Below are 14159 nucleotides of genomic sequence, written 5' to 3' on the forward strand. Positions count from 1 at the left end.
GCAAAAGGCTGGTCATTCAGTCTCTACAACTGTGCTAGCTAAAGTATCTCTAAACTAGAGAATTCACATTTAGGGAACTCAATAGGTGGCCGCAGAGGTCACAAACAATAACCACCCTATTGCAATGTTTATTGTTCAAGGGATAGGGAAGCCACCCTAGAAAGACAAAAGCATTTCAGTGTGTAGCACTGAATAGCTCAAAACCTTCATGAAGAGGTAAAAGGAAAAGAAAGTCAACAAACAAATAAATAAGAAACAAAGGGAAAGTTCATGATTTACCACGGAGATCAAGCAGCTTCCTTTGGCTCAGATATTTTCAACTGCTTCCCTTCCCTCCAAAGACAGTGCATCAGCCTCCTCACAAAATGCCCTTTGTTCTTTACTGATTTGGCTCCTTTTATGTGCTAGGCAACATATTAGCTAACTAATCAAGCAACCATGAGTAAAATCACCAATTGTCTTATTTTATATTTTAAAAAAATCTTAGAAACAGGTCTCTTGCTTTCAAAAAGCTTCATTTATTACTGTGCTAGGAATAAGAAAACCTCCACCTCCAGGAGATAAGCTCCATATCTGGTGAGGTAATAGATGTGGGAAGAGCCCACGATCACCAAGGAAGGCTTCACAGAACAAGAAGTTCAAAGAACGAGATAGAGCCACGCCTTGAAGGATAAATAACCAAGTGAAGGGATAATAATATAGGAGAGGGCACTCCCGACATGAGACAGTTTCATTCAAGGGTCTGCAGGCAGAAGAGCAGGACCTGGGGAAGGCACACAGCTCCATGTCATGACCAGAACCGACTCATGGTTTATGGAGGAGGAAAACAAAGACAAACATGAAAAGGGTATGGAGTCCTTAGGTACCTCAGGGAGTGGTTATGGAGCGTCTCTGACATTTCTCCAACAGGGCAGTGACTTGATCAGTTAGGCTAAAGGAGAAGTAATCTCCAAGAAGAAAACAGACTTGCTACCCAGAAGTTCAGAGCCAATCTATTCCTTCTTTAGCAACTTTATAGAACTTGAGTATATGTACCAAGGGCATTTGCTTTATCCAATCTCCCTTCCTTTCTTTCTCTTCCTCCTCATATATTTTATTTTTTAAATAAATATAAAATCACTATAAAATCCCAAATCCTTCTTGGACTTAAGCAGGATAAAAGAAAAAAGAAAGAAAGAAAACTAAGGTAGGAAGGCAGATGGGTAGGCGGACTATCAGTTCTCCCAACAGAAGGGGAAATGAACTCTACTTTGACATATTTTATTGAAATTCAAAGATTCGATAGCACACGTTATCCAACACAAGTTATGGTATGTATTATTTTTCCTCCTTCTATAATTGGCTTCCTGACTTTTTCTACTAATTTCCAGCTCCTTTCACTAAAATACTATTACCTTTAAAATCTGTTTTCTAATTTATTGTTCCACTTTAAACATAAAACCAAAATAATATATATTAACGTCTCCATTAAAGATGAAGCATATTAAAAAAAAATGAAGCATATTGGTGGCATAGATACATTTAAAAATATATATAAAACCACCCAGAAACAATTTTTATAGCTTTGAGCTAATTAAAGTAATTTCCAAAATATCCTTAATCATAACATTACTTTTAATACATGATGAGAGGAGACAGATTTTCAGGAAGAATGATTTCACAATCACTGGGTTAATAATTTATTTCAAAAGATAGTACTCCCTGAATGATAGTAACCATCCCCAAATGTCCATGCCCATGAATACATTGGACAGGCATTTGAGATTCCAGTGACATACCCAACAAGTAACTAAAATGACTTCCTATACTTTTTTCCTACCAGATAAAGATTATAAAAAGAGGAGTTCTAGATAAAGTTCTGGCTTTGTCCATTTATACAGCAGTCTTAGATCTGCAGAAAGCATTTGGAATCTCACAAGCAAAAAAACAAGTGAGGTAATCCAACAGCCTTTCCCATAACAAAAGACCCAGGTATCACCAGCTGTCATTTAACATGCTTATATTCTCAGAAAATCCAAACCCACTACCTGGTTTTTCTTAATACTTTGTACCTATGTCATTTCAGCATTTCTTTTTAAAGAACATCTCTCTCTGAGGTCGAAGTTAAAAGATGAGCGCCTGCATAGGTGGTCCTAGGATTATCTGCCCTCTCTTAGGACTCACAGAATTCCAAAGAGAGCAAAATTATTAGGGCAAATTCCAACTTCAAAGGAAATTCCCCAGCCTGGCCAATTGCCAATGAACTATGATATCAATACAAAGAGAAACTCTTCTTGGAAGTTAATGGTCTGGGAGACAAGGTTAATTAAGCCATGCCAACTGAGGAGCAACCACCCACCGTAAGAGGAAAGAATTTTCTTCATATAATCAAATCCCAGAAAGTCATCACGAAAAAAGACTTAAAACAATTTCATAGACCACCTCAGAGTTCTTCTACTCTCTATAAATCAATATAAGAGTTTAAGGAAATACTCACCAATAAATTAAGTCACAAGTCTCTTTTTTGGGGGTATTAAAGTACCTCTGAAGCAATGTACAAATCTACATATGAGACACGTGTAGATAAAAGGTATTGATCATAAGTTGCAAGGATAAGCATGACAAAATCAAAGCCATAATAATCGCTCACCTATTAGAAAACTTGGGATTTTTTTTTTTTTTCGAAAACTCAGGATCTTATGAATCTATATAACAAAGATAGAAATAACCAAGAAAATAAGGGGGATGGGAGATAATTAAAATGTAATTGCAATATTTAAGAAAAAAGAAACATATTTTGTTCATAACAGAGGACATTGTGCATTTCTTCAGAACTTAAAGAATTTATTCTTATCTTACTAACAATTTTATTTAACATGGTTCTTTGCTTTCTAACTCTACAAAAAATTAGAACTAATAAATTATAAATGGAAAAGACTGCTCTGTACACTGACATTCTTAAAAGAGAACCAATAACAATTAAATCAATAGAAAAACAGAGAAGGTAAAGCATTTGAGTATTTAGTGGATCTTATATGGTCCTACATACCTCTGTATTCCCTAAGACTTATTATAACATTGCAAAACAATCTCCATCTCACACACAGGTGTACATGCACAACCCTGGTATCATTAACAGCAAACCCCAAAGTATACACAGAAAAAGAAAATTCTGTAAAGGCCCATACCTGTTATAAACAAAAGGTTGCCCATGTGTTTTGTGGAGGTCCTAATATTTGCTCCTGGATCTTCAAAAACTAAAGTCTAGCATTGTTTTATAATTGTCCTCATGAAAAATCAGTGTAAAACAAGGGTTTACCAACCAATGCCTATCTGACCTAGATTTTCATCATAATATTTGAAACTACAAAGTTGTTAAAAAATGTGATGCAAATATGCAATGAAGAGCAAACATAAGAATGGCGACTATTAAATTACTTCTTCCTCAGCATATGTGTAACTATAATTTCAGATAAACTGACACAACTTTTCCCTTCTGCACACAGCCTTCAGCTGGGGTTGATATGACTTTTATACATTAATTAAGGACACATAATATTCTATACCATACATATTATTCCCATTTTCTAGAAGGTTCCACTAACAACAAGAACTTGAATTTTCCAGTAGCTACACAGCTTCACTCTTTCACATTATTCACAAAGAAAGGCTTCCTTAAGCATCTCTTAGAAAATGTAGAAAGCTGAATTTCTCTAATTTCACTGTTTTTATCTCTTTAAAAAAAAATACGTAGCTTTTGACTCATAGGGTTAGTCAAGAGTACATTATGAAATACTCCTACCTCTTGAAAGCAATGCTGTCTTTGCACTCCCAGGTGTAAATATTCAAGACAAATGGCGTAGGAACTGGCCAGCTACTCTCACCAAATTTGTTTCCTCCTCTTCCTGGACCAGTGCTAGACTCCTTTTCCCAGCCTCCTCTGTAGTCAGGTGGGGTTAGGTAACTAAATTCAACCCAAAGAAATGTGGGTGTACCTATGAAAATGTCCACATAAACCCACTTCTTCCATTTCCCTTCTATCAGCTTGATCTAGAAATGTACATTGACCTTGGAATCCAAAAGCAGAAGACAAGCCACAAGTTAGAAACTGTCTGGGTCCTGAATCACCAATAGAATCACCACTAGCCTGCCACTCAGGAAAGTCTTTTTCATCTTTATGTGAGGAAGAAATAACCTTCTTTTCTGTTTGAACTACATTATGGGGATTTCTTTAGTAGTGCTATGGACACAATAAGAATTATATAATGGACATAATAAGAATTATATAAACTGAATTACCCACCAACATTATTTGTGAAAAGTAAAGTTGAGAAGAAATAAATGCACAAAATAAATTTAAACTGAACATTTTGGTCTGTGCCTCCCTTTTAAAGTACTGTCCCTCGGAATTGGAGAATAAATAAAATGCTCTCTCTGGTTTATGTTTCAAACTTGAATATCAGATTGAGAAGTTTAGAATTAGCAACAGCAAAAGAATGAGTCAGTTAATTACGAAGTTAAAATAGTAAAAGAAAACCCAAAATAATATTTAATACATTTAACATTCGTTATTTCCCACCAATATCGTACTCCCATCATATTCTGTTACAAAACTTCAAGAGACGAATTTAGAATATTCTTCTTGAACCCAACTTGAAATAAATAATTAGCTGGGAGACTGAAAATATTTTAGTTACACGGAGCTTATTGAAATGGGATTTGACCTTTATTTCATTAAAAAGTCAACTGGTCAGACTCATCCGGGGAAGTCATAACCTACTTGACTTGTCCTATGACTCTATTTCATTTACCGTTCATTTTCTACAGTAACATATTGTGAAGGAACTGTAGAGAAAATACCCACTTGGACATTTTGATCTTTGTTTGTAACTTTGTCCTGGTTTTAGTTCCCTACTTAAGGACTAAATGGCACCACAGTGGGCAATGCACTGGAGTAAAAGTGGTGAATCATTAAAGAGTTCGTAAATTTTAAAAACAGGGGCAGGCCTTCTGGGCCCCATATACTTCTAGAAAACCCAATGTTGTGCTGTATTAATTGAACCATGAAACTTTTATTAGTCCTCTTTAAAAATGCTTGCAGTGAAGCTTTTATTAATGCTTGCCCTCAAATTGTTTATACTACTGCGCATTTCCATAACAATTTATATTTCAAAGAACTTTTTGATCATAAGTTAAATCTACTACATTTCTATAAGAGAATGCAGCTGCTTAGCAAAACAGAAGCATGAAGGGAAAAATCAATTAATTTTTGCCTAACATTTGGCAATGAGAAAAGGAACAGAAAATTAGATCTTCCCACAAACCTTTAACTTCTGTTTGTATACGCCCAGTCCTCTCACTCCATATGGGTGGAATAATTGTTGTAACTGTTCTCACAATGGTGAAGAAAAGAGAAATTAGTTACCTTTATGCAAGGGCTTTGAAAACTAATACTGCAGGACTTTGCAAGAGCTATAGCAGCTCTACTATCGAAAGTCACGAAGATGCCCGCAAGGCCACAGCATTGCCCAAGATCAAGAGGCATCACACACATTGTGTTCTATGTTTCAAAAAATTCCTTGGCTACATTTTTGTCAAAATTACATTATACAAATTAGATTCATCAAAAGTAAAAGTCACGCTGGAATTACTCTAAGGTTGATGCAGCCTTTATTTATTCACTCTTAAAAATGCCCAGGCTTAAGTCATGTTTTCTATATTCTTGGGATCATACTAAAAATCTGATCTAGGTTAAAATAGATGGAAATCAATTTTGACTTGCGGAGGGGGGATGTCCTTTATCTATGTCTTTGGGCCACCTCCACATAAAAACAGGATGGCCTAGACAGCAGAGAATACATATAAAGGCAAGAGAATTTCCGCACAAATTATTACCTCCTAGAGTTTTCAACAGCACTAGCTTTTCACTTAGCAGAAAGCAAAATCACTGAGTTATATATTAGCTCACAGAAGAAATACGTATTTCTACATTGAGATAGGATTTAATGATGTATTTTTGGTTTTTCTAGAGTCTCCAAGTGAGAAATCGTAGTGTTTGTTAGACAGATTAAAAAACACTTCACACTTTGCCAAGTCACAGTGAAGAGCATCATGCAATCTGTTATCTAGTACCCTCCACCCAAGTCGACAGCATAATTCTCTTTAGGGGAGGAGTCTGAGAATCTGTATTTAAAACAAGAGCCCCATGTGATTTTTATTATCTGACATGTTTGGAAAACTCTAGATTAGATGAGCCCTAAAATCATTCCTTCTGGGATTTGGCAATCCTGATAAAAATTAAATTACTAGAAAAATCATCTGCAATACTGTACAGAAGGAATTAATTTCTGTTCCTATATTTATTAAAATAATACACTTACTACTTACTTGTCTGTGTCTCCCACTAAAGTGCTGTCCACAGGGCAGACCATGATTTAGTACTCTTTGCATCCCTCCTGAGTAACACAGGGCCTGGCACAAAATGCTTAATGAGCTTTGAATGACTGACTATCACAACTGCCACAGCTAGCTGCCAGTCTTATCCAGACAGTCTTCCCTCCATTCAGGCTCTTCAGTGCCCAAAAAGCAACACCCAGCACTCTAACTTAGAACATTATTGAGGCACCAAGATTAAAATAAAAACCAGTGAATTCTATATTCAAAAATCAGCACTCATTGTTTGACTGAATACATGATCAAGACGGCAATATTTAGTACTTGATATCAACTATAATTGAACAGGGATGGAGAAGTTTTATGGGGAAAACAAGAATTCACACGATCCCCGAACCAATTTTCAAGACAAACATAAATACTCTGTCCAAAGCACTGACTATTAAAGAATTTCTGGAATAACTGGAGTGAGTCTATTTTTCTGTGCACAATAACTCCTTAGAGCCCTTTGCAGAACAAAAGCAAAACAAACGGATGGTGATTGCCTCGGGGCAATTTAAGTCTCTTTTTAGATAGCTTTTCTTTTCTTTTCTTTTTTTAAGGATATGTAAGAAAAACACTTTTTCTATATCAAAAGATTAGGTTATTTCTCACCAGTAGAATATATATGGCACCATAAGATACAGGCTAATAATAGCAGAACAATGTTTTCATGTTTATGGCCAGAACATTTTCTTTTACATATGCAAAGTGCATTTCAGGTCTCGGTCATAGTTTGCATTTGTAATAAATAGAAAAGATTCCCGCCCACCTGGCCCATTTGCCACGACACTCCTCAATTCGTATTTCATTCATAAAAACTTCCCAAACAGAATTAAGACCTCTGTATGCTGCTCTCAATAGAGCAGAACATTTTTTTAAAAGTACACAGGGAAACTTTAGTGATTCTAATGTCCAATGAACTTCACTCAGTAGTTGTCTCATTTATCACCCACTTTTTCCCTTCTCCTAACTGAACAAATATAAATATCATGGCTGGCAAGAACTTCCTGATTTAAACAGCAGCCTCAAAGGGTATTTTGATATTATAAGATCGATATTCTTGAAGGGAATGCTGATCTCAACCGTCAGATTTTACCAGTTGTGAGTCAATATCAGGTATACACAGAATTAATCTAAGTATTTGGTATTATTTTACTTTATGTTTTTTTAAAGAGTCCAAAGTATTTGTCCATCTTACATACTACAATACCTTTATATATATATATAGAAGCTCTGAGTTAAAAGAAAAAAATGCTACAAGTTATCATCCTGAATATAAAAAGTTGAGCTCTACATCTTACTCCCTCCTCCTCCATATGCACCTCAAAGCAAGGATTCACATCCACTTTCTACACAACAGTCTATGCTGGGTAGACAATAAGACTTCTATTTAACTTCAAATCCCCTTTGATCATGTCTGTTTCTTCTCCCTCAGGAGGGGTTAGGTACATGCACGCTCTGTTTTCCTTCTCTCTTTTACCACACAAAGTTCAGTAATGTTACTTCCGGCCACTGGCCCCTTACGTACCCACACCATGCCTGTAGCTTTCTTGCCCAGTATGCTTTACCTTTTCAGCAGTTATCTCAATAGCAACAAAAATCTCACCCTTCTCCACACATCAGACAAGAAAACTAAAAGTCGTATCACCCTTACACCAACATTCCAAAAAAACACAACTTTTAGAATGAAATTAGAGGTGATATGGACCTACCTGAGAAATCCTCTAAGGTGCCCATAGCGCACATTAAGTATAAATATTTCTCTCCCCTGTTTATCTTTCTGCTCTTGGGTCCACTTTTCTTTAAGCATGTAACATTTTAAAATATTTATTACATAGTACTGATTCTCTTCTTTAACTACGGTTGTCAAAAATACGGTTGTCAAAATATTCCTGTATTCACTGCAAGCTAGCTACCTTTAGATAGGCTTTGATGGCCTAAATTGGGAATCTAATCATTACAATAATGTCGTTAATGGGATTATGTGTTTCTCATTACAGACAAGTGGGGCCAGGTGTAAAGGTGTTAGACAAATGCTAAATAAAAACTACACAGATACTGAAATTGCTACACTTGCACTCTATAAAAGTGAGTGAGTTTCATAAAATGAGTGTAATTATAATTTGGATCCAAATTTTTCCTGTCTAGTTTTATCCTTCATTAGCCATGATGGCATCTGCATTTTTTTTTTTTTTTTGTCCATTTCAAGATTACATATCTTGGTAAAGTTGCTGTTTCAAATGTTTCACTTGGATATAGCTGTTGTCACTGACATAAATTCTATTTGCTCATCATTCAGTCTGCCCCATCACTGTTCTGTGAAGTCAGTGTGGGAGGTAAACCAACAATATGGGGAGGATATGATAGAGGTGGGTGGAGAATAAAGGGACATGACACCTTTCTTTTAAATATGTAAAAAGTCTATTTTCTGGTCTGGAGAATTAAAGACAAATCCCTATATAAATTCTAGATCAGAATTTCCAGAAACGAAGGAAGTTTTCTGCCACTTCTGTACTTAGCCAATTTGTTCCTACTGGTTTTCGTACGGTTTTTCAACACATTTCATCACAAGAAAAGGGGGAAAAAATATATGACTACAATGGCTCTAAATTAAATGACTTTTTAAAATTATGCCATTTGAAACATCAAATTTAAAATAAAATTATATTTAAAATGCAATATATACAAATATAAAATGCAAACATTTTAGGTTAATAGATTTAGATTTTAAGTTAATCTTAATAGAAAGGATAATAATAGTATGCTACAATTGTGATAAGCAATGTAGCTCCCCCACAGGGCTACCTATGGGGTGCGGGTGGGGCAGAGAGCAGCAGGGGAAGGACCAAGTATAGCAGGCTAGACCAGTGGTTCCCAAAACTCTGGAATATCTTTACTATGTCACTTGGAATCAACAGTCACAATTCCATCCTACAATAATTTCCAGTTCCATATTCAACCTACAAGCTGGCAGGCAGCCCGTTGAGGATGTGAGGAAAGGTTGATGAGACAGTGGAATATCAGAGCAACATATCTGGGCGTGGCACTCCACGGATCGAAAATCTTGGCAAAAGATTTCCTTTTGTAAATCCTGAATATAATATTATACTAGTTTCAACCTCGGGAGTTGGATAACTCAAAGATATCAACACATCACGAGGGTTGTTTTTTTTTTTTAAAGAAAAAAAACAGTAATAGAAATAAATTATCCTATAATGATCCAAGCAGAAAATTCTTTTTAAAATTTATCCATGATTAACTTGTGATATCCGACTGTACTCCGTCATTCTGAGACCTGAATTATGTTTGCTCCAAGAGTGACACCCTGTTCCTGCAGGAATGGGTGTTGGCTCTGCTGATCACAACACTAAATGAGCCACATATTACACTAGACTCAGAGGAAGCAGGTGTCGAGATTATAATTAAATACATATATAGGAAACAGGAGTGGTGGCAAAGAAGGCCAGGGAGGAGAAATATCCTTCCTGTGTGTCAAAAAGATGGAGAAGGTATAAATCCACAAGCTACTTTCCAAAGCCCACAGCACAATTTAAAAGCACACAAACATATATTAGGTCAGAAAGACTATGGGTGTGAATTAGATGCCTACATCATATTTAATAAATATTAATAATGTCACAAAATCCAATCCAATGCTACATTAGGAACAGACGGATTAAAGTCTGGTGCTCAGATAACAATGCAAATGAAATTAGTGCCTGGAAAGCAAACCGGGTTATATAACAGAGGATTAGCTATGGAATACAAAATTCAGAATTCATCATATTAACCAATCTTTGGCAGAAAAAAAAGTCTTTTCATGACTTAACTTTCTCGCTTTGAAGCAACACAAAGCAATATCTTTCATATAAAATCTGTTAATAGTTTAAAAAGGAACCAGACTGACCAGGCTGCACTGGTGAGCTCATCATGAGACTCTGGAGAAGGACGAAGAAGATGGGCTTCAGACTCACAACCTTCCTTCAGCGGTCAGTGTTGGTCCGGGAGGGGTTGGCAGAGGAGAAATCTAGAATGGACAAAAAAATTAGATGTGTATGATACAGGTTATGTCAAGCCACACAGGAAGACAGAGAACTGACTTTGCATCTCAGCTCAGCCCCAGGGGGGCCATGGGTCTTTGAGGCAGTCATACCAACCTCCCCAGGGTCTTAAGTCTTCATCCATAAAAAAGAAAATTGACCAGTCATGCTCTAAAGCACAGAAATATCAAGAATATCAAGGAATATGACAGGCATGGAAGTAATCTGTGAGGAAGAAAGCACTTCCCAAAATTATAATTAGTTTCCTGTATACTATTCACTCTAATTTGTTTGCTGTTATCATTACTATACAAATTAAAAATATCTTTTGGAATGTGGATGTAAGTGTCTCATTGCACAGTATGATTAAATATCACTGTCAAAGATTTCCTTCTAGGGACAGGAGTTCTTAGTGAAAAAACGTAATGAACCAAAATAAGGAACAAGTAGGTCATGAACTATAAGAGAGAAACTCCCTATTATAATTTCCATTTCTTCTTGAAATCTTTTGTAATCTCATTCCAGCCAGAAGTAGTAACAGCCATAGTCCTTCTAGGAGTGGCACTTACAGGATGGACTTCTTGAAAGGAATTTAAGGGACTTTCTGCTTTTAATTTGAATGTAGTCTCACTTCTAGACACTTCAGCAAAGGAAAAGCAAATGGAAGGACATTTTCCTCACAGTTTACTGGAATGTCAAAGTTTAAAAAAAGAAGAGGAAGAAGCAGCCTTTAAAATTGTACTTAATGAGTTTCTTACTAAAATAGTATATCCCAATTGCACTGTTTTTATAGAGAGAATGCTGTAAGACTGAGAATTGTACTTCTCTTGAGGATCCAACATATTTATTGGGACTTAATTTCCCATCAGTATTTTGAAAGTGTTATTACTATTTTTGCCCAAATGTATAAAGCAGGATATAAATACATGCTTCCTTTGAAGAACTATATAACATCACCATGAACACCTATCATACTTCGAGTGGTCTCTCCATAGAAATAGGCTAGTAACTAAAACAGTTAAGCAAGAGTCACTAGCTAAGCAGGCTATTTCTCATCTTATCTTTGATCTTGGAAAAGTATTCAAATTTAGTAACAATAAAATGTATACTTTTATAAATATCCTTCAAAAATGACAGTGATGTGCTTGTTTTATACTTACTTGCACCTAATTACACTGATCAGCATTATTTTAAGAATCTGAATTTCCATGTTGATGAAAAACCAGTATTTCTACCAAAAAAAAAAAAAAGATGAAAAATGAAAAGCAGAAAACTCTTGATTTCTGTATCAGCAGAAGCATAGTGACACTGGCTTTGAAATGAAAAATCACTTCAATATCACATTTTCAATATCATAATTTAAAGTAGTAACACTCATGTGTATAGTTCTTTAGAGTCAGAGTACTTGTAGACACATTGCCATTTTAATATCATTTTCACGTCAACCATGTTAATAGAGACTAGTATCTCCCCTCCCTCTATGGGTGAGGAAAATGAGATATCATCTGCTTCATAATTAAAAGGTAATAAAGCAAAACCAAAATGGAAATTGAGTGAGATCTGAATTTATAGACTTTAAAATTAATGAGGGTGGACTTTAAAGATTTTGACATTTTTACTTTTTTACACTGCAGTCTGACATATTTCATAAATGCTCTTGATACCCCTTGATTCTCAACGTACAGTTTAATTTTAAGAATAACAAAAAGAGATAGGAAACCTTAAGAGTAGGAAAGTGAAGTAGTACTGAATGGTATATTCCATCAGGGGCTGAGTTAGTCTGTGTTTAAAAAAAAAAAATCTTGGGGCGCCTGGGTGGCTCAGTGGGTTAAGCCTCTGCCTTCGGCTCGGGTCATGATCTCAGGGTCCTGGGATCGAGCCCCACATCAGGTTCTCCACTCAGCGGGGAGCCTGCTTCCCTGCCTCTCTCTCTGCTTGCCTCTCTGCCTGCTTGTGATTTCTCTCTGTCAAATAAATAAATAAAATCTTTAAAAAAAAAAAATCTTAATCTATAACATCACTGTGTTCAACTAATACTTGTTTATGTACAAATACAACTCAATTTAACCAACAATCTCCAAAAGTTCAATTGTGATAAGAGTAAAGCCAAAGTTTTGCTACTTATCCACCAATCTAAGGGTGTCTGGGTGGCTCAGTTGGTTGGGCAACTGCCTTCCGCTCAGGTCATGATCCCAGTATCTTGGGATCGAGTCCCACATCGGGCTCCTGGCTTCACAGGGAGTTTGCTTCTCCCTCTGACCTTCTTCCCTCTCATGTTCTCTCTCATGTCTCTCTCAAATAAATAAATAAAATCTTTAAATAAAATAAAATGAAAAAGATATTTCTTTTCCACACACCTGCCATTTATTTCCCCAAACATACATAACAAATGTCCATGACATGCTGATTCATGGCTAGTTACATAATTGTTGGGTTTTGCCTTCACAGCGCTAGACCTAACTTGCAAAATGCATCTCTGATGGAAATATGAATTTGGCTTCCCAAATAGCATTAAATATTTAAAATGTAAACTACTCTCTCTGCCATTCAGCCATATTAATAACTGCCTAATCATGACATACTCTTCTAATATTATGAAAGTCTTGTTATCTGAACACTGTAAAAAGAAAATTAATATGCATTTCTGTTGATACATACTAGTTTCCACGTACTGCATCTCCATTCCCGATGAGCCACATTAAACCAAAATTATCACGATGACTATAGTAGCTGTGTAACTGAACTATGGTCATTTAAAAATCTCTCCTAAGGGCGCCTGGGTGGCTCAGTGGGTTAAGCCGCTGCCTTCGGCTCAGGTCATGATCTCAGGGTCCTGGGATCAAGTCCCGCATCGGGCTCTCTGCTCAGCAGGGAGCCTGCTTCCCTTCCTCTCTCTGCCTGCCCCTCTGCCTACTTGTGATCTCTCTCTGTCAAATAAATAAAATCTTTAAAAAAAAAAAAAACTCTCCTAAAATGTTTCAGGAGTATCCATCCTTTATACATACATGTGTGTGTAAATGTGTGTATGCACATACACGCACATCATCAGCTAAAGAAAATTCTCTTCCAGGGTGGCTGGGTGGCTCAGTGGGTTAAAGCCTCTGCCTTTGACTTAAGTTATGATCCCAGGGTCCTGGGATCGAGCCCCGCATCAGGCTCTCTGCGCCTCAGGGAGCCTGCTTTCCCCCACTCCACCCTGCCTTTCTCTTTGCCTGCCTCTCTGCCTACTTGTGATCTCTGTCAAATAAATAAATAAAATCTTAAAAAAAAAAAAAAAAAGAAAGAAACTTCTCTTCCCTCTTGGCCAACAAAATCACCAGATTAACAGCCTTGTTCACACCTTTTAGGGACAAAACTGATACAGAATTTACACAAATTAGGACAGTTTTTAAGCTGCTTAGGAAAGTAAGAGGGGTCAGTGGGAGAAAATCTGTCAATGAGAATGGGCTATTTATTCTTAAATCTTGCCACAGTTCTTTATCCAAATGAGCCACAGAGAAACAGACTATTTTCTTAGAATGGGGAAATTTTCCCGTAGTACATTAGCCATTCTTACGATAAGACTGATGTGGAAATAATAGGAAACTGGCCTTCAAGTGGGTAGATAAATGAAAAAAAGAAGAAAAAAGCAAGTAATGCTGATTGTGAGTACAAATTATCCAAGCAGATACTTGCTTTCAATTAATAGTTTCAATTAATTTGTAC

At 36.3% G+C, this 14159-nt stretch overlaps 1 protein-coding gene across 3 annotated transcripts in view; it reads right to left on the reverse strand.

The window, feature by feature from the left end:
- HDAC9 (histone deacetylase 9) overlaps positions 1-14159 on the reverse strand; it is a 927746-nt gene that overhangs the window by 844614 nt on the left and 68973 nt on the right. For all 3 annotated transcript variants that reach the window (XM_046020997.1, XM_046020994.1, XM_046020996.1), the window contains exon 3: positions 10322-10441. In XM_046020997.1, coding sequence (XP_045876953.1) covers positions 10322-10346 — 25 coding nt within the window. In that variant the 5' untranslated portion in view covers positions 10347-10441. The remainder of the gene's footprint in view (positions 1-10321; positions 10442-14159) is intronic.

The sequence above is a fragment of the Meles meles genome, chromosome 10, assembly GCF_922984935.1.
Source record: "Meles meles chromosome 10, mMelMel3.1 paternal haplotype, whole genome shotgun sequence".
Taxonomy (NCBI): domain Eukaryota; kingdom Metazoa; phylum Chordata; class Mammalia; order Carnivora; family Mustelidae; genus Meles; species Meles meles.